The sequence below is a fragment of the Myxine glutinosa genome, chromosome 1 (genome assembly GCF_964187855.1).
Source record: "Myxine glutinosa chromosome 1, kmMyxGlut1.1, whole genome shotgun sequence".
NCBI classification, from domain to species: Eukaryota; Metazoa; Chordata; class Myxini; order Myxiniformes; family Myxinidae; genus Myxine; species Myxine glutinosa.
Window position 1 is genome coordinate 230,502,517 of NC_136261.1, and position 25,854 is coordinate 230,528,370.

Sequence of the window (25,854 nt, forward strand, 5' to 3'; positions counted from 1 at the left end):
CTCTGTGTGTCTGTCTGTATGCGACCGCTGTTTCTCGACAACTACCGGTCCGATATACTTGAAACTTGCCAGGTATATTGCTGGGGACCCGAGGATGTGCCTTTTCAAGGTTTGAAATTAATCGGACAAGTGGTTCCCAAGGTATGGTCACCGTACTCGCAAGCCGTTCGCTTTGGCTTTGCGAATGGACCAAACCATTTCATGTAAATAGAGGGGGGGGGGGGGTTCTGTGGTCGTTACTGCCACGTAGTTTCAAAGTTTTTTTTTGTTGTTGTTGTTTGCACGCATGTTTTTTTGCACGCACGTACGGGCAAGCACGTACGGGCAAGCACGTACGTGCGGGCACGCCCTAGTAATATAAAATATAATTTATAAACACGTTTTACTGCACAACCTTCCTCACACATAAATGCAATCTTCTTCTTCTTCTTCTTCTTCTTCTTCTTCTTTCACTTACAGCACATAGCTGTGGGTAGCATTATTTGCTGGGGGTGTAACAGTCACGCTGGTGCAGTGCCCCCGATAAGTTACGGGAGAAATTTTGAATTCGTTCAGGTGCTGGCGATAAGTCGCTTACTCTTCGCGAAGGATGCCATAGCCACTTTAACATCCACTCACTAATGATGGCAGGCAGAATGCCCAGTTTAATGCCCGTCCGAGGGACGGCACACACATTGATGCCTCGCCCTGCAGCACAAAGCCAGGATGACAGTATATAGTTGGCTCGAGATTTGAACCTAGAGCTCAGAAATAAGTGTGCATAACTCTAGATCATTCTGCCAGCCAATACATTCAAGCTAATCATGCATATGGGGGCATTATTCATAGTTCAAAATAAATAAATAAATAAACTCACGATACATAAGCTGGCCTCTTTCCCAGATACTTGGCCTGGATGATACAAGTTGTCAAATGAAACTAAAAGGAAAAAACGTTAAATGCCTGTGCAGTGTCCAACAATGTGGGGACATTTAGTGACTCCAAAGAAAACATCCTCTTAATCTATGGAATGGTATCGCTGGGTCAAATCAGTAGCCGACTCCATAAAATAAACATGCGGCGCCTGGCAAAGCAGATTCTCCATGTTAAGACCTCGCTGTTGCAAAAAGGATTAATGATTATGAAAATTATCCCATACCGAGACTATACCAGCGATACTCTTTTTACTTTGTTCAAATAATCAACTTTATTGCGAACTTATTCACCCACCTAATGCCTCCCTCCACCCCACCATCCTCCTTTAGTGTCGTTGACACAACCTTATTGCGCAACTCGACAAAGAGGTATATAATCAACTCATTGTTCACTCCGATATCAATGCTGTCAGGGCGGAGCCGTCTGTCGTTTAAAAGAGAAGCCACGATAAAGGATGACTGCCTTGTACCGTCTCCATGGTCGAGATAGTCGCACTCGGTTTAGGGGTAACAAGCACCAAATATCTGTGCATACAACTCGAGTTGCAAGAACATCGTAGCAGGACTATAATTTGCTGTGACCAATGCTGATGGCTAGTATACATGTGTTGACTGTTGTCACATTAGTGTCATTGAGGATCATGTCAGAGTTTGGATGTTGTGCAGTGGTTGTCCAGCACAAGCAGGTGAAACGATGGTTGGAAGACTCACGAGAAGAAAAAAAAGAAGAGGTGACTCCTAACGATGATGAAGACCTAGGAACTAACAGGAGGCAACGACATCAATACAGAAACTCCACGTTGGATCATACGAGTGAGGCTGACGGGCGTGAGGACAGTGGCTCGGAGGAGGATGAAGAGTTGGCGAAAAACAAAGGAAGTATGCGAGAGAATATTGACATCCTGGCACATGGAGTGCTACAGCTTGGTACAGCACTTCGCCATGTGGCCGAGAGGACAACACGGCAGGTCTCGGAGGCACTTGGAAGACTGAAATTGGCCGGCACGCGCCTCGAAACAATTGCAGGTCGTGCTCAGAATCTACGGGAAGGACAGATTGCACTACAGAAACGGGCCACCCGCCTCGAGGAGAAAGAGATGCAGCAGAATCAGGAAGCAGCTGAGCTGAAGGCCCGAATGCATTTGGTGGCCAAGGAGAAGGTCAAACTTGAGGAAAGACTTCTTCGGCTCGAGCAGGAGACCATGCATAAAGCTCATGTTGGCTCGTTGGACATTCGCAACCTAAAGGTAAGCGCCACGTGCAGGAGCAATAATGTGGAGGGATCTATGAATCATACTTTGGTGTATAAAAATGCATTACCTGTTTGCAATAGTCCAATCTGAGCCAATGGCTCATGATACTGGAATAACTGCAGTTTTACATCCGACCAAGTGTTCACTTATCAATTGTGTCCCAAATGTCCGGAACATTCATGTAAAATACACAAAGGACCTTGTCTTAGATGTCATTAATGTCTTGGATGTCTTGTAAGCACAATCTGCTGTCTTATCCTCTCGCTCTAATGGAATTATTCTTGGAACAAAGCAATTTGTTAAGATAAAAAAATATTACCTATTAACACCTTGACAAGATGGAAAGAAAATGTCTTCATGGTTACATATATATATATATATAAAACACAACCTCGAATGTTCATGTTCCTCAGGAAGTAATGAACAGTCAAAACCAGAGCATCTGGGAGATAGTTGCTATAATACATTCCCAAACAAAGAAGTTAGATGAACAGAACAACAAGCTGCTGCAGCTGCAGGAGCAGGTAAGGTTTCTTATTTACGTTTCTTATTTACACAAGTTATAGAGCACACAGATTAAAGTATGTGAGAAGCAATACAGATTTGTGTAAGGCCTGAGGATGGCAAAGTAAACCAAGGTGCCAGATTTAAAGGTTTACAGTTTTCCTTTTGAAGGTAAGTGAATCAGATTTATAGCACTGCAACACCGCAAGTACATAAAATATTGGACTATATCTAATATTGCATGTAACCTAATAGCAAAACGGCAATTTATGCACAATATTCGAAGAGATACAGTGCCTATAGAAAGTCTACACCCCCTTTCAAATTTTTCACCTTTTGTTGCCTTATAGCGTGGAATGAAAATGTATTAAATCAGACTTTTTCCACCTTCATTTACACATTTTAACCGACAACTTCCAAGTGAAAAACAAATTCTACAAATTTCGGAAAATTACTTTAAAATACAAAACTACAATATCTTGGTTGGACAAGTGTCCACTCCCCCCCTCAAGTTAACACTTTTTGAAAGCACCTTTGACAGCAATTACAGCTGTGAGTCTGTTGGGATAGGTCTCTACCAACTTTGCACACCTTGATTGAGCAATATTTGGCCATTCCTCTGGAGAAAACTGTTCAAACTCAGTCAAGTTGCATGGGGAGCGTTGATGGACAGCAGCGTTGATGGACAGCAATGTTCAAGTCAAGCCACAGATTTTTTGATTGGATTTAGGTCGGGGCTTTGACTGGACCACTCAAGGACATTTATATTTTTGTTCCTTAGCCATTCCAGTGTAGCTTTGGCTGTGTGCTTCGGGTCGTTGTCATGCTGAAAGGTGAACTTCCGTCGCAATTTCAGCTTTCTTGCAGAATGCAGCAGGTTTTGCTCTAGGATTTTTCTGTATTTTGTTCCATCCATTTTCCCTTCTATCCTGACAAGTACCCCAGTCCCTGCTGATGAGAAACATCCCCATAACATGATGCTGCCACCACCATGCTTCACAGTAAGGATGGTGTTCTTTGGGTGTTGTGCTGTGTTGGGTTTGTGCCAAATGTAACCGTTTGCATTTCGGCCAAAAAGTTCCATCCTGGTTTCGTCAGACCACAAAACGTTTTGCCAAATTGCTTCAGAATCTCCGCAGTGATTTTTTTTGCATACCTCAAGCAGGACTCAAGGTAGGCTTCTTTGAATAATGGCTTCCTTCTTGCCACCTTTCCATACAGACCAGACTTGTGGAGTGCTTGGGATATTGTTGTCACATGCACACATTGACTCGTCTTTGCCATAAAGGCCTGTAGCTCTTTCAAAGTTTCCATTGTCCTCGTGGTGGCCTCTGATCAGTCGCCTCCTTGCAGGGTCATCCAGTTTGGAGGGACGGCCTGATCTAGGCATGGTCTTGGTGGTACCATACGCCTTCCACTTCTTAATGATTGTCTTGACCATGCTCCAAGGGATATTGAAGGCCTTTGAAATATTTTTTATACCCTTCCCCTGATCTGGGCCTTTCCACAACTTTATCCCAGAGTTATTTTTAAAGCTCCTTGGTGCTCATGGTTGAGACTTCGCTGTGAAATGCTTTACATAGCAGAGGAAACCTACAGGAACAGTTGATTTTATTCTGAAATAATCAGAATCACTACAATTTAATAAAGGTGTAGGCCAATTAACTTGGTGTGCAATTTTGAAGGTGATTGGTTACACCTGAGCTAATTTGCTATTATAAGGGGGGTGGACACTTATCCAACCAAGATATTCTAGTTTTGTATTTTGAATTAATTTTCTGAAATTTGTTTAATTTTCTTTTTAACTTGGAAGTTGTGGCTTACAATGTGTAAATGAAGATGGAAAAAGTCTGATTTAATGCAATTTAATTCCATGCTATAAGGCAACAAAAGGTGAAATATTTGATAGGGGGTTTAGACTTTCTATAGGCACTGTATTAACTTAAATTACCAACGTATGTACACACAACATGGAGCTAGATTAGACTCACTGAATCATTTGCCAGAAAGTCTCCCTTGAGCCATTGAAATGGCTGTTGCAGAGTTCTGGAACAAGTCGTGAAAAGACAGATGCCTGCACATCATTTCTAACAAATGCACAACAGTTTTGGGGCATTGATACATTGCCAACTGAACTGTACTTTATGAGTGATTCATGTGCTGGTAATTTTGTAACTCATTGTGCATCTTGGCACAAATCTTGCCATTTCAAATTTCAATTCTCAGCAAAACAAAAACAAACAAAAAGTAAAGCAGAAGAGAGAACATTCAAAATTTCTGTTCAAAACAGAAAACACACATTCAAAAGTGTTTATTCTGTGAAAATGGGAACGAGGAAGGTGATCTCCATCAGGTTTCAACATTTGATGCAAACATCAATCCGCGACCATGATCACAGAGCCACAGGATACCCAGCTTCTTGTGAGAATTGTTTGGGGGATATCATTGCAATGGAAGAAAAGTGTCATCTTAAATAACATTGTTCATCTTGCAGACACTGTTCGTGTCAAATGATAGTCCTGAAGACATTCCATTTCTGAATGTTGCCTTTTGAATGGAAGAAAAGGTTAAGTGGACAGGGAGGTTAGAGGGAGTACGGTTGGGTGAAGGGAGGGGCGAGTTATTTGGGTTACAGTTAATAGAGACTGAGCTAACAGTCCGGTGACTATCCTATGATGGTTGTCTATCGACATTACCTGTGTCCTGAGAGACTGTTCCTCAGATGTGGTGTATGGCAGTGGCGGGAAAAGTAAGAATCATGGGACTCGCAAATCCAAGAAATCCAGATGAAATAAACACCTCGGCGGATAATCAACTTCTGCTTCCACATCTGAAGAAAGGGAAACTGAGAAGATTGAGAGTGGTGAAGGCTTCACCTAACAGGAGAATGAAGAAGCAGTGGCCTACGATCAAGAATGTGGACCGGAGCAACCCAGAGTGATGCTGAATGATGTCATGGTGGTTGTCACTAAGTTCATCGAGAGGATGTCTTGCATGACGCAATGGACCTCACCACCCATAGCAAAGGACACACGGCATGTGATTACATGTGGTGTTGTGAGCACGATCTAGTGGTGATGGGAAGGTATAGGATTTGATAGGACAAGAGAGTGTCATCGAGGATGGTGAATGCATCGAGAAAAGTTAACTTCCTTTCCACCTCCTTTCTAGTTTTGCACCATTTGCACCTGCCCATGCTCTGTCCCTTGCCACCCCCTGGTTTCTTTCTGCAAGGCACATGAGGTCTGATCGTAACCCCCTTCTGGTGAAACTCCCAAAATCCAGATTTACTGCTCACAACCACTCATTCACTCCTCTTTATTCCCCGCCTATCGAAGCAACTTTCTTCGTCTGTTCAATCTCATTCTTCCCTCCAGGGCTTCAATACGGCCGTTCAGCATCATCTCAGATAATCCCCTATCCACAACCATCTTCCCTACCCCCAATAATCCTTCCTAAGCCCAACTCTTTCCAAGTTTCCAATATTTCCTTCCACTTCTGTGATTGAAAGTTTGTGGCTGTTTCCATCTTCTTTATCCGCTTTGTCTTTCCATAGCCCTAGTTCTTCTCTACACCCCTTATTTCTCCAAGTCTCACTCTATTTTCCCTCATCGCTGCTGTTGGTGTTGCCATTTCCCTTCTCTTTATGCTGTTATTTTCATTCTCTTACGTGATCCTGAGCCGTTCTGCGCTGGCGTCACTAAAGGCCCATAGCGAGGCTAAAAAATTTGACTGACTGAACCTCTTCAAGAGGATTGTTAAGAAAGTATAATGGGGGGGTTCACCAGAGGGTCCCTTCGGAGAGAAACAGTGAGAGTGTGAGATTTGTCAAGATTGAAAGACATACTGTATTCCAAGTGATTAAAGAGCTCATGATTCTGTCAAGGTCTGCTGGGATGGAAGAGGCTGTCTCCAGCTTATCTGATGGATGAGGGATGCTGCAGCAGAGGGTGGAGTCATCAGCAAAGTCACAAAGAGTATTTTCCAAGAGTGTCAGAGAGATCGTTGATGAAAATAACACGAGATTCCTGACACAAGAGTCCAATGACATGTAAAACCTTCAACTCCATGGCAAAAAGGATATGGTTGGGTAGAGAAGGGAAGCATCAGCAACAGCACCGGTTTAGAGTGGGAAGCCGAATTCTACAACACCCAAGATGAAGGCTTTGTGCACCGATATGAGCTGAGGTTGATGAATAATTTGTTTCTGCAGAGTTCAGTGGTGGCGGCTGGGTTTGAAGGCCAGCTTCGAGATACAATCTTCCCAAGTAGAGCTTATAATAACATTATTGATAGTGAGGCCCAGGTGCTCCAGAGACTGACTAACAGAGGGGTGCGGAACTATCCTGCACAGAGTGGAGTCATCTGCGAAGTGACACGATGGATTTTTCAGTGATGAAAAAACATGTTATTGATTTATATCTCAGAGGATTGGTGTCAGAAAACTTCATCAAGGGACACCCGCTTCTAGAAGTGTAGCATGGGATAGTATTCTATTGAAAGCAAAGCACTGCTTAGGTGTGGCACAGGACATCTAATACAGACTAGACGGATTTCTGAGAAATGTGAATGTGAGGTGCATTTTTGGGTAAAAGTTGGGAACCTCACTTTTTAACATAATTAGGGTATGCTGAATTTGATTAACCCGGTTCCCAAGCCGAATTTTGAGTTTTTGACCTTCTAATTAACATAAACAAAATGGCCGCGAAATTGCCATTTTTGGACAATTTCTTTGAACAAGCATTTATATATCACAACCATCTTTGAACCTCTTCCTCTTCTTACGAGTGGCACAGGTGATGGGAACATAGGTGATGGGAACATCATAGGATAGTTTAATGCTGCGCATATTTTTTTTTCCAATTTTTACATTTCACATGCAGCTCTTTTACTTTAACTTTACAACTTTTACCCCAAAATGTACCCAGAAGCTTATACATAGCCTTTTTTCATAAATCCGTCTAGTCTATGTTATGGTTGGCGACATATTGAAAGAGACATTCAAACTGATATTGAAATTGGACACTATAAAATGGGAAATGGTTTTAATAAGATAATGTTTCATACAACCATTTATTTTAAAATTAAGTATACATGGCCATGAAGCACAAACATTCAGGAATGTCACACATGTTGTTTTGCCAAACTACATCAAATTCATACAAGGGGTCTGATCATCACTCTGTTTCTGACAGGCACACATTGATGTGCACCTCGACTCTGAATAGCGACATTTGCAGGGTCGAGTCTTGCATTGCTTCTGGCATGCACAACAAATCATCTCGAGGCAACTTTCTGGGATTGGACTCTGTGATGTCAGAATAGGCTCTAGTCCTGAATCACCCCCATTTCCACAGGTGCAGGAAGGTCAGGTATGGCACAATGAGCATTTCTCCATACCATGGCTTGATAGTGTACTCGCATCAAATGGAAATGAAGAGCATCACTTGTCGTTGACTTTGCTTCTGGTTTACCAGTCTTGGAGAACAACATATGTCGTGCTGAAGCAACAGAGGTTGTTCTGTGCGCATTATATATTCTGCAGACGAACGCTTCTGCAGATTTGATTGTCTCCTCTGAGTTCACCAATGCCCAAGTTCTTCAGCAGTTTATTCAAAACTCAAGAAGAAAAATTCTAAATTCGGCTTGTGAACCGGGTTAATCGAATTCAGCATACCCTAATTATGTTAAAAAGTGAGGTTCCCAACTTTTACCCAAAAACTCACCTAGAAGCTTATACATGGCCTTTTTTCCATAAATCCGTCTAGTCTAATAGCAGAGTATACCACAGATACCATAGCTGACAGTTTGGAATTCAAGGCAGGGTGCCAAACATTCAAATGCACAGAAATGTGCAGTGAGATCGCTCTGACCTCAGAAATGTAAGGCATCCATCCAGTAGAATGACCTGGGAGGAAGCCAAATCTATGGTCAGAGATCAGGGCATTAAAGAAAAGACCAGTGTTGAAGTCGGCTTGCAATTAGCAACTACATTATTTTGCTTATGATGGGAGAAGGCCGACTTGGCCCATGCAATATTTTCCCATATAATACAGCAAATTTGTTTCGAGGCCAGAGTTTAATTATGAAAAATATCCTCATGCCCCATGTAAAGGCAATTTACTTGTCTTGACATCATAATGTGCAGACCTAATTTGGTGGATCGTGAATCTAAATGTCAAAATATGTTAAACTGATCTGGAAGGTATGGATAAATGCTTACACAGTCCTTGGAGACAGAAGATGGGTCAGTGAATGGGAGGATGGGTGGGGGAAGGAGGGTTTAAAAAAGAAATTACACCATTGTTGCACAAGTTATACATAATTGGTCCTTTTGGCCTTCACAATTTACAGAAAACAATTAAAACCGATGCCACAAGCTTTGACCTCAATGGTGAGCAAAACATATGAGTTATTGAATGGGGCATAAATATAAATACCATTGATTCGTTCATTCATTCGCGCGCAGCACATGGCTGCTGGTTTGCATCATTGCTGGGGGGTACAGCTGCGCTGCTGATGCAGTGACACTCGTAGTTTAGGATATAAACTTGCAACGTGCTCGAGATGCCGGCTATAACTCGCCTTCTCTTTGCTAAAAGCACCAAAGGGTCTTCAATGTCCACAAACTAATGTTTGCCGATGGGACACCCAGCTTGAACATGCATCTGACGAACTGCACACTCAATGATGCAATGCCCTTTTGTGGAGAAGCATTGATCTGACATTTTCACTTTTTTGAAATACTGACTTCTTTCCTGGAAGTTCTAACAGTGTCTATGTGTTTTATACCTCTCCCACCCCCACCTCCGCATTCCCATGCCTCCTCCCCCCCAAGCCCTCTCCCTCCCACAGTTCTCCCGATGTCCCTGTTCTCTACTGTTGTACTTGTGTGCTTCCCTCTCTCTCCCCATCTTGTCTCCCGCTCCCTTTATCATATTGTTGCGGGGGCCGGGTTCAAAACCCCCTTCTTGCACAACAATTTTGTTGCGTGATTCACCTCGGTTAATACCGGAACATCACGAATACCTTCAAGGTGCACACGTCACCGAAGACGGCGATCGAACCCTCACTTTCACACACTTTATTCAATTGCGTGCCGAGCGGTTTTGCACGGTGTGGAAAGCGGCGTTAACCCCACGAGATTTATGGACCTGAGTCTAGCCAAATTCGGTCTCGGATGATGCTAGGCCAATTGGTGAAAGGACGTACCGAACAGGTTGGAAAGGAATCAAATGTACAGCCTTTTATTCAGAAGGCACAGAGAAACAGAGATGAAGATACACCTTAACAATGCTTACCTATCATTATGAAACCCCACTGGCACCTTCACTCTCTGACACACACACTCAGGGAATAACTCTGGTTAAAGGGCGTACCGATGTACATGCCGGGATTCCTCGCAATTGGCCACGGGGTCTGGTGTGCGCGGCTCGCAGTTCGATGACGTCAGGTCCGCAGGACGAACCGCCGCCTCGAAGTTGGCACGGACGAACTCAGCAAAGGTAGATGAACTTCAGCGCAGGTGAGTCGTGTAGAAATTGCCAACACTTGCGGGTCAGCCAGATGGCGCAAAAGATCGGCGCAGACACTTGGTGTTGACGAAGAAGACAAAGGCCACACACGTGTCTTGGGAGATATATAAAAGCAAGCGAGGTCTCGTCATGGGCGTGGCGAAAGGGGTAAGAGATCAGGTGTGTCCTCCAAGAAATCCCGAAAGCAAGACAACCCTGGTGTCGTGCACGAGGCAAAGAGAGAACAGAGCAGGAGGTCGTCGACGTGGTGAAATCCCAGGCAAAAAAGAATGAAATTGCGATCTGCGTGGGCTTTTACCAGATCCGCCCACGCCCCTCAAAATGTTCCAGAGCCTCCCATTGGCTGAGGCTTGTCGCATCATGGCGACGGGTTCCCGGCTTGCCATTGGTCACGTGGGCCGTGCTTATGGCCACGCCTTTCTGCACATCTGGTGTTATGGCTTCCCTTAACTAACTAAGGTTTGACATTCTGCCTAACTCAACGCATATTTGGTCTTTTTTTACTACTCAATGGGAAAGGGCTAATCTTTACATTAAATAAGACATAACTGACTAATGCAGGCTACATGTTGTCGTGCAATGAACCATAGGGGGTTTGCCTTTAGGGCACAATCACAACAATATGTTTTCTGTGTCAGTTTTTTTTTTTTGTGATGAATGTTTGCTCTTACATGATCCTCGATCTTGTATACAAAAAAAACAAACAGTCGGGATTGAACCGAGGCTAGACAGCTCAAACGTAAGTGCACTATCTGCGATCCTGCCAGACACTTGTGGATGAAATCAAATCATGAGCATGTGGACACTTGGGTGTTTAACTTATTGACCAGAGGCTAACTTCATTAAAAAAATGTTTGATTGTAAACTGCAGGAAGAAAACAGCCAATGCACATCAAAAATGTTTAGTATTCAAACCTTATAAAACACACAAATATCATTATTTAATGCTGCGCATAACTTTTCAAACCATCACATGCACAGCTGAGGGATATCAAGAATGATGAAAACAACAATCAAGAGTTTGAATGGGAAGATGACCTCGAGGGGAATGAGTCTCAAAACATCACCACTGAAGGTACGCTGCTCACCAAAAGCTTCTTGCTCCACCTTTAACCTCACGTTTAGCAAGATGACTTTTATAAAGTTGGTGCCATCTACAGCCTTTCCCAAGCACTGCCATGATATATACATGGATGGAAAGCGATCCAGTGGCATGCACGTCATACAGCCAGATGGTGCACCACGTTTCTGGGCTTTTTGCCAAATGAGAGAAGGTATGTTCATTCCTACAGCTGCTTTTGTTTCTATATCAAAAATGGTTAATGAAGCTTTAACGCCCAAAATGTAAGCTTGGGCAATTAACCGACAAAGGGTTACGACTCTTGTTCTCAGACGAAAGGCCAACACCCCAAACATCAGCTTCTCCTTGCTTCCTATGGCAGTTAACATACATAAACCAACATCCTGTTGCTTTATCCATTGTTACAGATGTCTGCTCATGCAGATCGATATTGGTCTTCACCAGAAACACTAGTTCTTCATTCTAATGTAAAAAAACCCCCACAGTATTTTCTACAAAGGTAAGCTTTCGGGGTCTATACCAGTGCCAAATGAAAAATAGAAACAAAAATTCAGTTTGGAAAAATCTAAATATACACATTTAAAACAATGAGAATTAAACATTGGGTTGAATGCATTTCTTCCTCCATACCCTTTAGTTTTGTTTACAACCACCGCAGTGGCAACCATAAGGCTATGTACCTTGTGTAACTACACCATGGGATCATCACACGGTCTTTGTGCACTTCACCATATTGGTGATCAAGTAGGACATGGTAATGAAAAGTGGCAGTAGTCGCTATATTGTTGAGGAATGAACAATGTAGGAATTGGACTCAATTACCTTGTCTCAGTATGCTGAAAACCTTAATTCTGCTGTCAAAAAGAACTAGGTATCTTCAAAAAGTGTGTGTGTGTGTGTGTATGTGTATGTGTGTGTGTGTGTGTGTGTGTGTGTGTGTGTGTGTGTTGCTGTTCTTGGCTACTATCCCTTGAGGATGGGTTTCAGGAAGTGGAATGGAGACCTACCAGGTCTCAAAGTATTCACCTCCATTGTGTGCATGTGTGCATGTGTGCATGTGTGCATGTATATGTATGTATGTGTGTGTGTGTCATTGGGGTTTTTTACGTGATCGATTTATATCCAACCAGTAGATGGGTGAAGTCGAGTTTGCGAAAGCACATAGGGTGCCTTCAGAGAGTATTCACACCCCTTGAATTTTTACACATATAAGTGTGTTTGTTACTCCCTGAATTTAGAATGGATTAAACAGAGATTTTTGTCAATGACCTATATAAAATACCCCAAAATGACAAAGTGCAAACATGTTTTTAGAAATATTTGCAAATTTATTGAAAATTAGATATAGAAATATCGAATTTCCAAAAGTATTCAATCCTAAGAGTCGATACTTTGTAGAAGCGCCTTTAGCAGCGATTACAGCTTCGAGTCTTCTTGGGTATGTCTGTATCAGCTTTGCACATCTGCATTTTGGGAGTTTCTCCCATTCTTCCTTGCAGATGCGCTCATGCTCTGTCAAGTTGGATGGGGAGCGAAGGTGAACAGCAATCTTCAAATCTTTCCACAGATTCTCAATTGGGATTCAAGGGCTTTCATGTTCTTTTTCTGAAGCCAAATACAGTGTTGCTTTGGCCAGTGTTGCCAAATACAGCCAGTGTTGATTTGGATGTATGCTTGGGGTCATTGTCCAGTTGGAATGTAAATCTTTGCCACAGTCTAAGGTCTTTTGCACACTCTGAAGCAGGTTCTCCTCAAGAATTTGCCTGTATTTGGCTCCATTCGTTCTTCCCTCTATCCTTGCAAGTCTCCAAGTCTCTGACGATAAAAAGCATCCCCATAGCATGATGCTGCCATCACCATGCTTCACGATAAGGATGGTGGTAGATGAGTGATGAGCTGTGCTCGGTTTCTGTCAGATGTAGCGCTGTACATTCAGGCCAAAGAGTTCAATTTTTGTCTCATCAGACCACAGAAGCTTTTGCCTCATGCTCTGAGTCTTTCAACTGCCTTTTTGCAAACTCCAGGCGTGCTGTCATGTGCCTTTTGTCAGAAGTCCCTTCCGTCTGGCCACTCTCCCATAAAGCTTAGATTTGTGAAGTGCTGCAAAGACTGTTGTCCTTCCAGCAGGTTATGCCATCTCCACCAAGTAACTCTGGAGTTTGTTCTCCTCCTCCTCCCTTTGTAAGCGGTGAGGTCCGATGGCACCAAGCTCCTGCCCTGCCTTGACCACGATACTCCTCCACCATCCTCTGTTCTCAGCCAACTCTCTCCAACCTCCAACCACCCACACCTTACTTGTATCCCTCCTCACACAATCCTCCCATCTCAACCACGGTCTACCTCTTTTCCTCCGACCTTCTTCCCTCAGCGTATCCGCTGTCTTTGCCATTCTCTCTTCCCCCATTTGCACCAAATGTCCAGCCCATCTCAGCTGGCATTTCACCAATCTCCCACTCAAGCCCATCTGCACACCAATCTCCTCCCTCAGTTCATCTATTCTTTTTCTGTCAACCCTCTTCACTCCCACAATCCTCCTGACCAAGTTGTTCTTGCAAAATTGCAGCCTCTGTTGTTGTCTGTCAGTGCCACCATCTCCAGACCAAAAAGGACTTGCTATCCCCAGTCACTGTTCCACCCAGACACTCAAACCTACTTCCTTGTCAGATTTCCTTCCCCTCCAACCTGATATTCATTTATTTTCTCTGCTGCTGAACCCACATCACCTCCACGCTCATTTTCAGCCCATGTTTCTCGAATGCCTCTTTCCACTCCCCCAGTACTTCCTGCATCTTCTGCCCACTCTCCACCACAACAGCCAAATCATTTGCATACAATATCCTCCCCAGAATATCTTTCATGTTTACCTTCCTGCTTACCAGCTCCATCAACATGATAAACAGGTATGCGCTGAGAGTGCTGCCATGCCTCAAACTGATGTTCACACTGAACTCCTCTGACATCCCAGGATCAACCAAAACTCTTCCCTTCATCCCCTTGTACATCCCTTCCACCAACCTAACTTCTGCACTCCCATCCATCTCAGTGTCACTATCACCATCCATCTCAGTCTGGGTAGTGTTATGGATCCGTCACTTCCGCCTTTGTTGTTATTATTTACTGTTAGGCTTTTTAGTTTCAGGTAATATTGTTGTTAAGATTTTTGAATGAAGTGGAGATGACTTTAGTAAAAGGTGAAAATAAGTGTTTGTGAAGGAAAAGGAAGATGCAGCAAACAAACCGGGAGAGAAGGAGATCAAGACAGCCATGAGGGAGATACAACCGTAAAGTTGCAGACGCTGCGAGCGGACCTTTTTGATATTGGTCGCGAAGGAGTTGAGGCTTCCCGGGAAATGGATTGCCTGCAACATCGTCATATATTGCGAGTGAAATTAAACCTGCGTCTCAGGTTTTATCACCAAGTGTGAGTTATTGTTGGAGATAAATCAAGCGCCACAATACAGGCCTATACGCCATTTTGTCCTCGGAGAAGAAGAGGCTGTCCGCTTGGTGCATCTTGTTTTGCCGTTCTGCACGACCTCCACCTTCAACCAGCGTTGGGATTTGTGCACTGACTTTGGGGAATGTTACATTCCATTCACGTTTAGCGTATCGTGAGTTTATTGCTTTGAGAGCATTGGGGAATGATGGTACCATCATATGTATTGTTCATTTGATGCACTTGATATTTTCATTGTACTTTCTTTAAGAGTGTTATTATTGTGAATGTGAGAGTTATTAATACAATTGCTTGTTTTGTTCTACAAGTGCATTGGTGTGGTTTTACCATGGTTTATTAGAACACTCAAAAATACAAATCTTTCTGCCGTGTTCCTGCTCCAAACTCTGAGGTGCACTGTAACCGGGGTTTGGGGAGGTAATACGTAACAGTAGTTACATATTCTTTCCATTTCCTAATGATGGAGCTCACTGTGCTCTTGAGAACTTTCAACACTCTAGAAATGGTTTTATACCCTTCCTCAGATCTATGCCTCCTTACAATTATATCTTGGAGTTATATGGACAGTTCCTTGGACTTCTTGGTAGAGTTTCTGCTCGGACATTCACTGTCAACTGTGGGACCTTATATCAAAAGGTGCGTTTCTTTCTTAATCATGTCCAATCAATTGAATTGGCCACAGGTGGACTCCAATTAAGTTGGAGAGACATCTCAAGGATGATCAAACGAAATTGGATGCACCTGAGATCACTTTGGAGTGTCATAGCAAAGTGGTTGAATACTTATTGATGCAAGACATTTCAGCTTTTCATTTTTCTTAATTTGTAAAAAATTATATTTAAAAATTCCACTTTGACATTCCAGGGTATTATGTGTAGATCAGTGACAAAAAAAATCTCATTTTAATCCATTTTAAATTCAGGCTGTAACCCAAGAAAATGTGAAAATGTCAAGGGGTGTGAATACTTTCTGAAGGCACTGTACGAGATTCACAAAGCATTCCAGACAGCACTGTGCACAGTAAAGTAACTGAAGACTGTCTCTTCTTCTTTGCCTAGCCCCCCCCTAACCCATCTTTTACTCTACTTTGCCACTTATTTATACTCAGAGCATTGGTGAAAACCCCTCCCTCTACAACTGCTCGTCATTGTACTAGATAACTAGATGAATCTACATCCAGAACCAACCAGTAATTTCCCAAACTATGCCGATCTTTACACACATATTAAACTCCTTAAAGTCTACAACTACAATTTTATAACTTGTCACCTTTTTACTCTACTCCATCTTGAGAATAAACACCTTGTCTCAACAAGCATTACACAGTCATATCTAACAGACAATTAGTTCCACATTGAATGCAAGGCGTCAGGCCTGGCCAGCCGGTTCGTGAAAGACTGGGGCCAAGGCGTGAAAGACTACCCCGGCCAACCCCACAAATATGTGGGAATAATTGTGGCTACTAAAGAAGAAGAGGATGATGTTCTAATGTAAGGCATACAAGCGTTAATATCTCACCGTATTGATACACCATCAAACAGTCTTTCATCAATAATATTTATGACAATGGGTAGATCCTTGTGTTATTTGTCCATCAGAGTTGAAATGGTCACAAGACTGCATTACAAAATAACTTCTGGGCTATCGAGATTTACATCCCCCCTTGATAAACACACCTGGGAAGCACTGGCTTGGGTGTTATTTGTTAATATTTATGGACATGTCAAACTTTCAGATTTCATGTGAAAACAAGATGAGATGAGGGAGACACGGGACCCTGGGAAACCATCATTATACCGTTTTATGGCATAAATTCCCCACCTGCGACATAAAGCAATAAATATTTCACCTAACTGTAATAGGTCTCTAAATAATTAATATACCGATGAGGGTACACAACCCAACAAATAACAGGCCGGCTTGATCGCCATTGTGGTAGCATATTGAGTCGCATGACATAACATTGGACAAGGTCAATGGTGAGGTGCCAATATAAACTCAGACGAGCAAGCATAATGAGACACCCCTTTCCAGTTTTGAGAAATGTTCACACATGCATTGTATTAACTAGCGTGACTCGGCGTTCCGTGCGCTTCACCACACGTCGTTTCAGAGGGGTAGGCATCTTTGACTATTTTGGTGTCTTTTGGGTCTTCATGGTGTTTTGGGTCTTCAGGGCCATTTGGGCCTTGAGGGTCTTTTGGATCATCTGGGCCTTTAAGGGTATTTTGGGTCTTTGAGGTGTTTCGGATCTTCAGGGTCTTTTGGGTCTTCAGAGGCTTTTGGGTCTTAAGGGTCTTCGATGTCTTTTGGGTCTTCGGGGTCTTCAGGGGCTTTTAGGTCTTAAGGGTCTTTTGGTTCGGTTAATCTTGGTCTTTAAGGGTCTTTGGGTCTTTTTGGGTCTTTTGGGTCTTTTGTGTCTTTTGGGTCTTCAGGGTGTTTTGGGTCTTCAGGGTGTTTTGGGTCTTCGGGGTGTTTTGGGTCTTCGGGGCGTTTTGGGTTTTTTGGTATTCAGGGTCTTTTTGAGCCTCAGGGCCTTGAAGGGTATTTTGGGTCTTTGGGGTGTTTTGGGTCTTTGGGGTCTTTGGGAGTCTTCAGGGGTCTTGGTGGTGTGAAGGGTCTTGGGAGAATTAAAGGGTCGTCAAAGGTCTGAGGAGTCTCAGCAGTCTTAACGCAATTAAGAGGGTTAATTAAGAGGGTGGTAATTTTATTTGAAGAAGAAGAAGAGGTTTTAGTCGCATATAAACATAGCGACATAACCATATACATTTGCTCTATTATAATAAGACGTACAACGGTGAATATCATCGACAAATTTAGTACAGAGTCAGGAGACCGCCTCATTTATTCAGAAACACAACATTCTGTTGCAGAAAGAGTCAAACAGACAGAAATGTTGTGAAAATAATTAAAATTATATATTTTATAGTTGCATACATGTAAGATTGAACGCTTCTTCACTACATTCTATGTTAATACAACAGAGTGCCCGGATTGGTGTGCTTACAGGGGCTATCGGTGCGCACACACACACACACACACACACACACACACACACACACACACACACACACACACACACACACACACACACACACACACACACACACACACACACACACACACACACACACACACCAACATGAGCTCATAAAGAGAGCATTCTTGTTATGATCGTGTACATATATGATTTGAGCAAGCTGTGATTTTTCAATCTCAAATATTGAAACAAAATACTACTGAGTTGTTGTGCGGCTTTGTATGATCCTCAGATGGAGGCTGGACAGTGTTCCAACATCGCATTGATGGCTCCATGAGCTTTGATCGAGATTGGGAGTCCTACAAAAATGGATTTGGAAACCTTACAGGTTGGGAAGGTTACTGTACCATTTTACACCTACCTTGCTTTACATTAGAGAAGGGATAAAATAAATCCTTATGGGTATAAAAATGGTGAAATAGATTGGGATCCAAATTTAGATATTGGATGTAATGTACTGCATGCAGGCAAAGCACAAGGATGTGCTGCCCCCTAGTGGTCACAGTTTGTAATGTAGTATTTAGCAGGAAGTTTATCCCAATTGTTTGATTGGATTGAAACGTGGATCGTTTTTCATGTGCACTACATCAAAATATGCCGATCCCCAGCCTCCCCTATTTTTTCTTTCTCCTTCGCTTTCACTTTGTGTCTATGTTATGATTATTTCCATAATTTAACATATTCAACGTCAAAAGACAGCTACATGTTAAACATCAATAACTCCAATTGAAAAACAAGCAAAATTCGAAAAAAATGAAGTTTCCTTCTTATTTTCACCCTCCTGTCCAATAACTCGTGTCCAATCTTAGGGAACCACTGGATTGGCCTTGAGCAGATGTTCCATCTGACCAAACTTGGCCCAATGATTCTGCGTGTGGAACTCGATGATTGGAACGGAGAGCATCAAAGCATACAACATGCCAATTTCAGCTTGAGTGGAGGGAACGAGGCCTACCGCCTACAACTGGGGCCTCAGGTGTCCGGAGAGATCAAGTCACCCATGATGAAGCAGTCAGGAGCAGCTTTTTCCACACGTGATCGGGACCACGATAGCAAAGATGATGGAAACTGCGCTGTAATTCACTCTGGTTGGTGCAAATACAATAGAGATAAAGTTCTAATTCAAGTTGTTATGATCATATCACTTCGCGAACAGCTTCAACCAGACTTGGTGGCATTATGGTCGCCGCTATGAATCTCAGAGGGTCATGGTTCAAGCCCCGGCCCAGTCATATCGAAGGCTAAAAATGGTATGTGCTGCTTCCTTGCTTCATGCTTATAGTAAGGGCATTTTATGAGATATTTCACAAATCTGTTAACTAAATTGTTACCAAAAAATTTCTTCACCAATATGTTTGTAAAGGTGTGTAATAACATGTGTTAAAATGTTGAAGTTCAACTCCTGTGGGAAACCCAGAAAAAAAGCTGTTGAATTCGGGTACCGAAAAATTATTTTCGAGAATTTTTATTTTTTTAAATCGGCCCTTAAGTAACTTATGAGGGGTCAAATAAGGGTTTTTCATGATTCTGAGTTGATTGTTAACATTTATATTTTCACTTTTACATTTACACACAAAGTAGCTTTTATTTCACATACATATATAATACTCAAGAGTTATTTCTCATTCACAATGTCAGAAGTTTCACAGTCATTGTCTATGTCTTCTTCAGACTCAACAACATCATGACTGCAGTTTCTGCATGTAATGCCATTATAATGTAATGTAATGTAATGTAATGTAATGCGATGTAATAACCCTCCACAGGCCGAGATGCACGTGACCCCATTCTTCTTGCAGCTGCATCGCCGGTTGCTGCAATCTCCATGACAATTACAGCTCGTGAACTGCAATAGCTCCTCAGGAGCCGTGGGGTCCAGTGTTGGAACTGGCTCATACCCATGCACACCTATTGTCCATCCATAGTCACTGGGGTTCAGAGACATGCTCTGTAGAAGGATCCAGTCCTGGGTCTGCAGGTAGGCACGGAGTGAATGTTGTGCAGCTGCACCCTCTGTTGGAGGTAGAGTCTCTGGTTTGATCACTCCTGCCGCTGCCTTCCTTGAGAACATGTTGTACCGAATTTCACCCAATGTAGTATCTCGTCCATGGTAAATGTACTTGAAAATCGCAGTACCAGCCTGAATCACTGTTTCCTTGGTGGCTTCTGTGTCAAGGAAGATGTCGATGTACTCAGCCCTCTTCGAGGTGACTTCGATCCAACCCATTGAGTGAAAGGGAGTGTTTCCGTGAATAGAGACAATGTTTAAATCTATATTGTCTCCAACAAACTGAGTGACTGCATTGTTTGTTTCCCCAACCTCCATAAAGACCACCTGATCATTACTTGACAATTCACTTTCACTGGCTGGCACTTTGGCTGTCATCACTGATTGATCCTCAAGCGCAGCATTAACCGCAACCTCATAATTGATCTGTTCATCGGTTTCCTCCACAATGGTGTCAAGAGTGCCAGAAGTATCTGGAACATCATCTCCACTCCTACTATTAAGGAAGCAGTATTTGTAGTTTTGTGTCTCCGTGTAAGACTCAGTGTATCCCAGCCGGTGGAACTTGTTGAGCATCCATTTTGACCCAAATCTATGATCAAGTTGTATGGCAAGCCCCATTTGGTGTGGCAATACTCCAGACCGAGGTCGACAGGCCTTAATAAAATTCTGCCCCCAACCAGCAACTCTTTCGTCTGTCTTGACAATCGGTCTCAAGAACATCTGAAGGCTTGCAGGAACAAGTGTCAGCTGACTATCGATGTCAGTCATACTGTGTGTGGTGGGGTATGACTTTGGACCTAAATCAATCAAGGCAATATCATTGGATATGAACTTGAGTGCCGTCTTTATGATCTGAGTCTTCTCATCTCCATGGTCAAGATTAGCATGATGCTCTCACAGAATATTGTCGGTGCCATCTTTGAGACAGAGTACATCTGCCCTTCTTTCCTGTGTTGTGAAATACAAGGTGTCTTCGTATTTCTCTAGAAGTTTTATCTTTAGCCAATGCTTTGAATAAGAAAGGCTCTTCTCTGGTGACTGATCAAACTCCTGCAGCTTTTCATGGACTTGGTCCATGTTCATTACCCCATGCTCTAATTCTGAGTCTAACCATTCGCAGAATTCAATAAAAACTGCCTCTCGCTCCTCATCAATACTCCTCTGTCCTCTCTTCCTTTTTCCTTCCTCATCAGTCTTGGACAAACTGTCACCTCTCGCAAACATAAGTTTGCACCGCAAATGGTACAGTGTTTCTTCTGCTACCAAGTCGTTGATCCCTTCCAGGCGTCCAGTGACTTCAGTGCCCCAGTCATCCCCGCGACTCCGTGCTGTCTTCAGCAAGCTTGCCTTCAGTGTATCTGCAGTCAAATTATCTGGCACTCTGTATTTCTTTCTAGCTTGTGCTGGATTATTTTTGTAGAGCTGGGCTGGTTGGTTGCAAAGAATGCATACATCCTTATACAGGAGGTCAACTGACTGTGATCTTCTAGAACTGCAGCCAGTTGATGAACTGAACTCACAAGTAGTGCGTCTTCTCTTCAACTTTGATGACTCTTTCTCTGCCTTTGATGCTTGAGCTGACTTCTTGGTGGTTGCAACAAAGTTGTTGTACAGATCATTTTTACACTTCTGGTGGTACCTCAGTTTTCCTTCCTTTTGAGCCTCCTTCATACGTTCCACAACAGTAACATTTTTGACAGTTTCTGCTTGTTTCAATAAAGTTGAGTATCCCTTTGGAGTTGCCTGTATGAGCCTTTCAGCTGGTGTATCCGAGCGTGCACAGATGAAGCAATTGAGCACAGGTGGAGTAACGTCTTCATCCATATTGCTAGACTCCATGTCCATGTCCTGCAAAGTAGAAAATGAGATATATTTAGAAATTATTTTTCCACAAAGGAGTGTCTGTGGTGAAAATATAAATGTTAACAATCAACTCAGAATCATGAAAAACCCTTATTTGACCCCTCATAAGTTACTTAAGGGCCGATTTAAAAAAATAAAAATTCTCGAAAATAATTTTTCGGTACCCGAATTCAACAGCTTTTTTTCTGGGTTTCCCACGGGAGTTGAACTTCAACATTTTAACACGTGTTATTACACACCTTTACAAACATATTGGTGAAGAAATTTTTTGGTAACAATTTAGTTAACAGATTTTCATATGTTTCCCTTACTATTAGCATTTAGAAAGGATAGAGCATGGGGGGAAACAGCCATAGGTTGGCAATTATAGTGCAGGCTTTGACAGGACTAAAGGCCTCCTCCTGCCCTGAAGTTCATGGGAAGCTTGTGAGGTCCGAAAGCATCATTAAAATAAAAACAAGTTAACTCTGACTATAACTATCAATAATAATGATAATAATTAGCACCAATATTTATCTTTCTAATTATATGTTTGCAATGTCTGTTGGGAGAGTGTAGGGGCTATTTCGCCATATCCCAGGAATTTTAAAACTCAGCATTTTACTATTCTTCTAACGAAACTTACAATTGCAGGTGGCTGGTGGTTTTCCGACTGTGGTGATGCAAACCTCAATGGAGTGCTATTGAATGAACAAAGAGGCAGTGGTCGGAAGTGGAGATGTCGAGGAATGCTTTGGAAACCCTGGAGAGGTCGCCAACACATCATTCGCACCACATCCATGATGCTGAGGCCAATGGACCACAGCCCCACTGTTACTCCCCCGACAAAGCCATACGTTACCATCAAAAGCTCAACGCATCCTTTCACCCTTTCTCCTCCAACATAATTCTGCACAAACAGCCATTGATAAAATATAGAGTTCCTGTGACTGTGATGCCAGTGTCAGCCCACGTGGTCATTTTCAACTCCACAGGTTACACATGCCATTGTCTCCAAACTTGTTCGGCCATGCACAGGTGCTTCTCCCATTCTGCCTTTGGCATTACAAGATAGACATTGTAAGAAGCTTAAAACTTAGCAACTACTTTATCCTCAAACATCAGGATACCTTCAACTCACATGCAATTAGACAGAGCAAGTTCTGTCAAATTGCAGATGAACTGAAGGAAGTTATAGCCATGAAAAGACTGGAGAGAATATCTTGTGGGGTGGGGGGGAGGGGGGGGGGCGGATAAAAGACGAAAAGAACAACAAGAAGACGTCATGCGGAGCACGATACTTGCAAAATCCGCCCCCCATCCCAAAGATAAAAAATTCCATTGATACAGCAAATTGTCCATTTCATCAAGATTAAAATTGAAAATCTTGATCAAAGCTCGAGTCAACAGGAAGAAAAGTGACGATTTTTCAGATGAAAAATGATGATTTCGGAAGGTTGACCTTGAGTTGACATTTGACCTTTTGACCTCAAAAATAGTTCGTTTCCCTATTTAGTGACTCAATGTGCAAATGCTGTTCAATTTTCAAGTCAATCGGATGAAAATTGAGGATTTAAAAAACTTGGTCTATGTTGACCTTTTGGTCTATGTTGACCTCAAAAATAGTTGGTGATTGAATTCAGTGACCAGATATGCAAGTCCTTTTAAAATTTCAAGTCAATCAAATGAAAATTGAGGATTTTAAAAATTTGGTTTATGTTGACCTTTTGGCCTATGTTGACCTCAAAAATAGTTGGTGGTTGAATTCAGTGACCAGATATGCAAGTCCCCTTCAAATTTCAAGTCAATCGGATGAAAATTGAGGATTTTAGAAATTTAGCAAAGTTGGTGACCTTTGGCCTATGTTGACCTTTTGACCTTTTGCCCCCAAAAATAATAGGCTGCTTGCTTTTGACCAACTCTACCATTTTGTGAAGTTTCGTTAAGATCGGTTGAAAATTGTGACCTGTAGGCCGGTGACAAACAAACAAACAGACAGACAGACAGACAGACAGACAGAACCACAAACGCAACGGACCAATATACTTGAAAAATGTTCGATTTTGCAAGTCAAACTAGAGCTTCCAGGGAAGCAGAACTCAACTGAACTGACTGGACAACTTTAAAGTAGGTCAGTTGTTAGATAAATGAAATATTCCATAATCCTAATCCATAAATATTTGTGGACGTTAAAGTCTTAACGTCGTTTCGGAGCTGAAAACAATATGGCGGCCTATGGCGGCCATTTTGTGACGGATCGGGTTGGAATGCAATAGCAACCTACCTTGTGTGGTAAGGGTTAAACATTCTAAGTTTGATCAAAATCTGTTAATATTTGTGGACGCTAGAGTGTTAACGTCGTTTTCATGACCAAAAACAAAATGGTCGCCTAAGTCCGCCATTTTTCAACGGATCGGGCTGAAATGTAATACCAACCTGGTCCTTGGGGTAAGGATGCTGCATGTCAAGTTTGATCAGAATCGGTTGATATTTGTGGACGCTGGAGTGTTAACGTCGAAAAGTTAACGGACGACAGACGACAGACGACGACGACAGACGACGGACGCCGGAGGGTTCAGTATGTGATGAACTCAACTGGACGGTAGTCCAGTTGAGTTAAAAAAGGAAATAGCAAAAATAATACATTCCTGAAACTCGTAATTAATTCTACCTCAATATATAAAATAGTGGTCAAACTCCAGGATGGCTAATTTACCTCCAGTTAAAAGCAAAGTCATTGAATCCCCAATCATAGCCAACATCAAACTTTTCCTTTTCTCAATTTGCCTGATCTATGATCACCAGTCTGAGTTCTATCCGGCCACTCAACACGTGATATGTTGCTGTTTCTCTCTTAACAATAGATCTCAAGCAATCAGGACTTAACATCTCAGGCATTCAATGACACATGCTGGCACCCTGCTCTGCTCCTGTGGAATACAAGGTCACCTTTCCTGGCTCACTGACGTTAACTACCCATGCAGTCAGTATGTCGCTCTCAAGCAAAATGCTCTAATAAATATCTTCTCCCAGTAGAGGTAAATTTTTGGGTTCTTCCTGTTTCTATTATACATTAATGACTGCTCCAATCCACTCGAAAAGCCTCTATTATTTTTGTGTACAGCTCCACATTATTCAGTACAATTCCAGATCCCACCGGCAGGCTGCCGGAAGCAACTTCCCTCTCCTTTAACCAGGAAAGCTTCAGATACTGGTCTAACACTTGGAGCATGCCTTTCAATCCAGGCATGTCTCTCTCCAGAAGGAACATCAAATAAACCCACCTATTACTTTTCACAATCAATGGCAGAAGTTCAGTTTCGCAAACTTCTGAGCCTCTCCACCAGCTATGAGGCTCGTATGAGGCTACATACAGGTAGCCTGGTGTTGGCTTAGCGGTTAGGGTGCCGGCTTGGGATCCTAGGATCCTGGGTTCGAATCCCGGTCGATCGCTGAATTAACTCCAGGGAGGTTGACTTAGCCTGTCATCCTTCCGAGGTCGGCAAATTGAGTACCAGTTCACTGGTAATTCCCTGTGTGTCGCAAGAGGCGACTAACATGGTTGGCGGCAGGAAAGGCATCCGGCCATAAAACATCGCTTCAAAAAGGGGACCACGGTGCTCGAAAAAGGCCAACCCCTGCTCTGCGGGGAAAAATGGCCTCTAAAGGTGGTTCTATTGCATACATACAGGCATGGATGGGATTGTAGAACAGTATGAAAGAAAAGTTAATTCATGCAAAGACAGTAGAGATACAAAAGCTTATGGTTATCTTACTATAATACAGCTATCGCATATGTGGGCATGTATGTACCGTGTATGTATGTAGCCAAAATATCGCCCCCTGGTGGTGTGTGCGCCAGCACAGAAGTGGATGGAAACCTGAAGCTCCAATTCAATTGCAAATAAATATGTGCACACGAAAGAATGTGATTTGAACATAACTAAATAATGCAACTATCACAGAACATGGTTATAAGAGCTGTTTGAGAAGAACAGTACTAAATTACCCGTCATAGGCCCTTCAGCTAGTTCGGATAAAGACAGCCGAGTAGGATATATGGAAACGAGGAGCGGTTCCAATCATGTTTGCCCTCTAAGCAATTGTGTTCTACCGTTTTTCTTGTTCTACCGTTTTTACCATGCATGTATTAAAAACAAAGACAAACATTGTCCATTTGCTTATGGCGTATCCTTTTACCATGCATCTTATGGCAC

General features: G+C 42.6%; 2 protein-coding genes across 4 annotated transcripts in view; one reads left to right on the forward strand and one right to left on the reverse strand.

Moving 5' to 3' along the window:
* The window catches only part of LOC137434950 (dedicator of cytokinesis protein 7), a 264,889-nt gene that overhangs the window by 150,416 nt on the left and 88,619 nt on the right, over positions 1 to 25,854 (reverse strand). The window lies entirely within an intron of this gene.
* LOC137434959 (angiopoietin-related protein 4-like) lies at positions 287 to 25,811 on the forward strand. Of its 2 annotated transcripts, XM_068128226.2 has the most exons (7): positions 287 to 2,161; positions 2,581 to 2,691; positions 11,188 to 11,281; positions 11,367 to 11,480; positions 18,017 to 18,112; positions 18,594 to 18,872; positions 22,292 to 25,811. In XM_068128226.2, the coding sequence occupies exons 1-7, from the start codon at positions 1,499 to 1,501 to the stop codon at positions 22,543 to 22,545; spliced, it is 1,611 nt and encodes a 536-aa protein (XP_067984327.2). In that variant the 5' UTR covers positions 287 to 1,498; the 3' UTR covers positions 22,546 to 25,811. The 2 variants fall into 2 exon arrangements, with proteins under 2 accessions (XP_067984327.2, XP_067984335.2); XM_068128234.2 differs by lacking the exon at positions 18,594 to 18,872.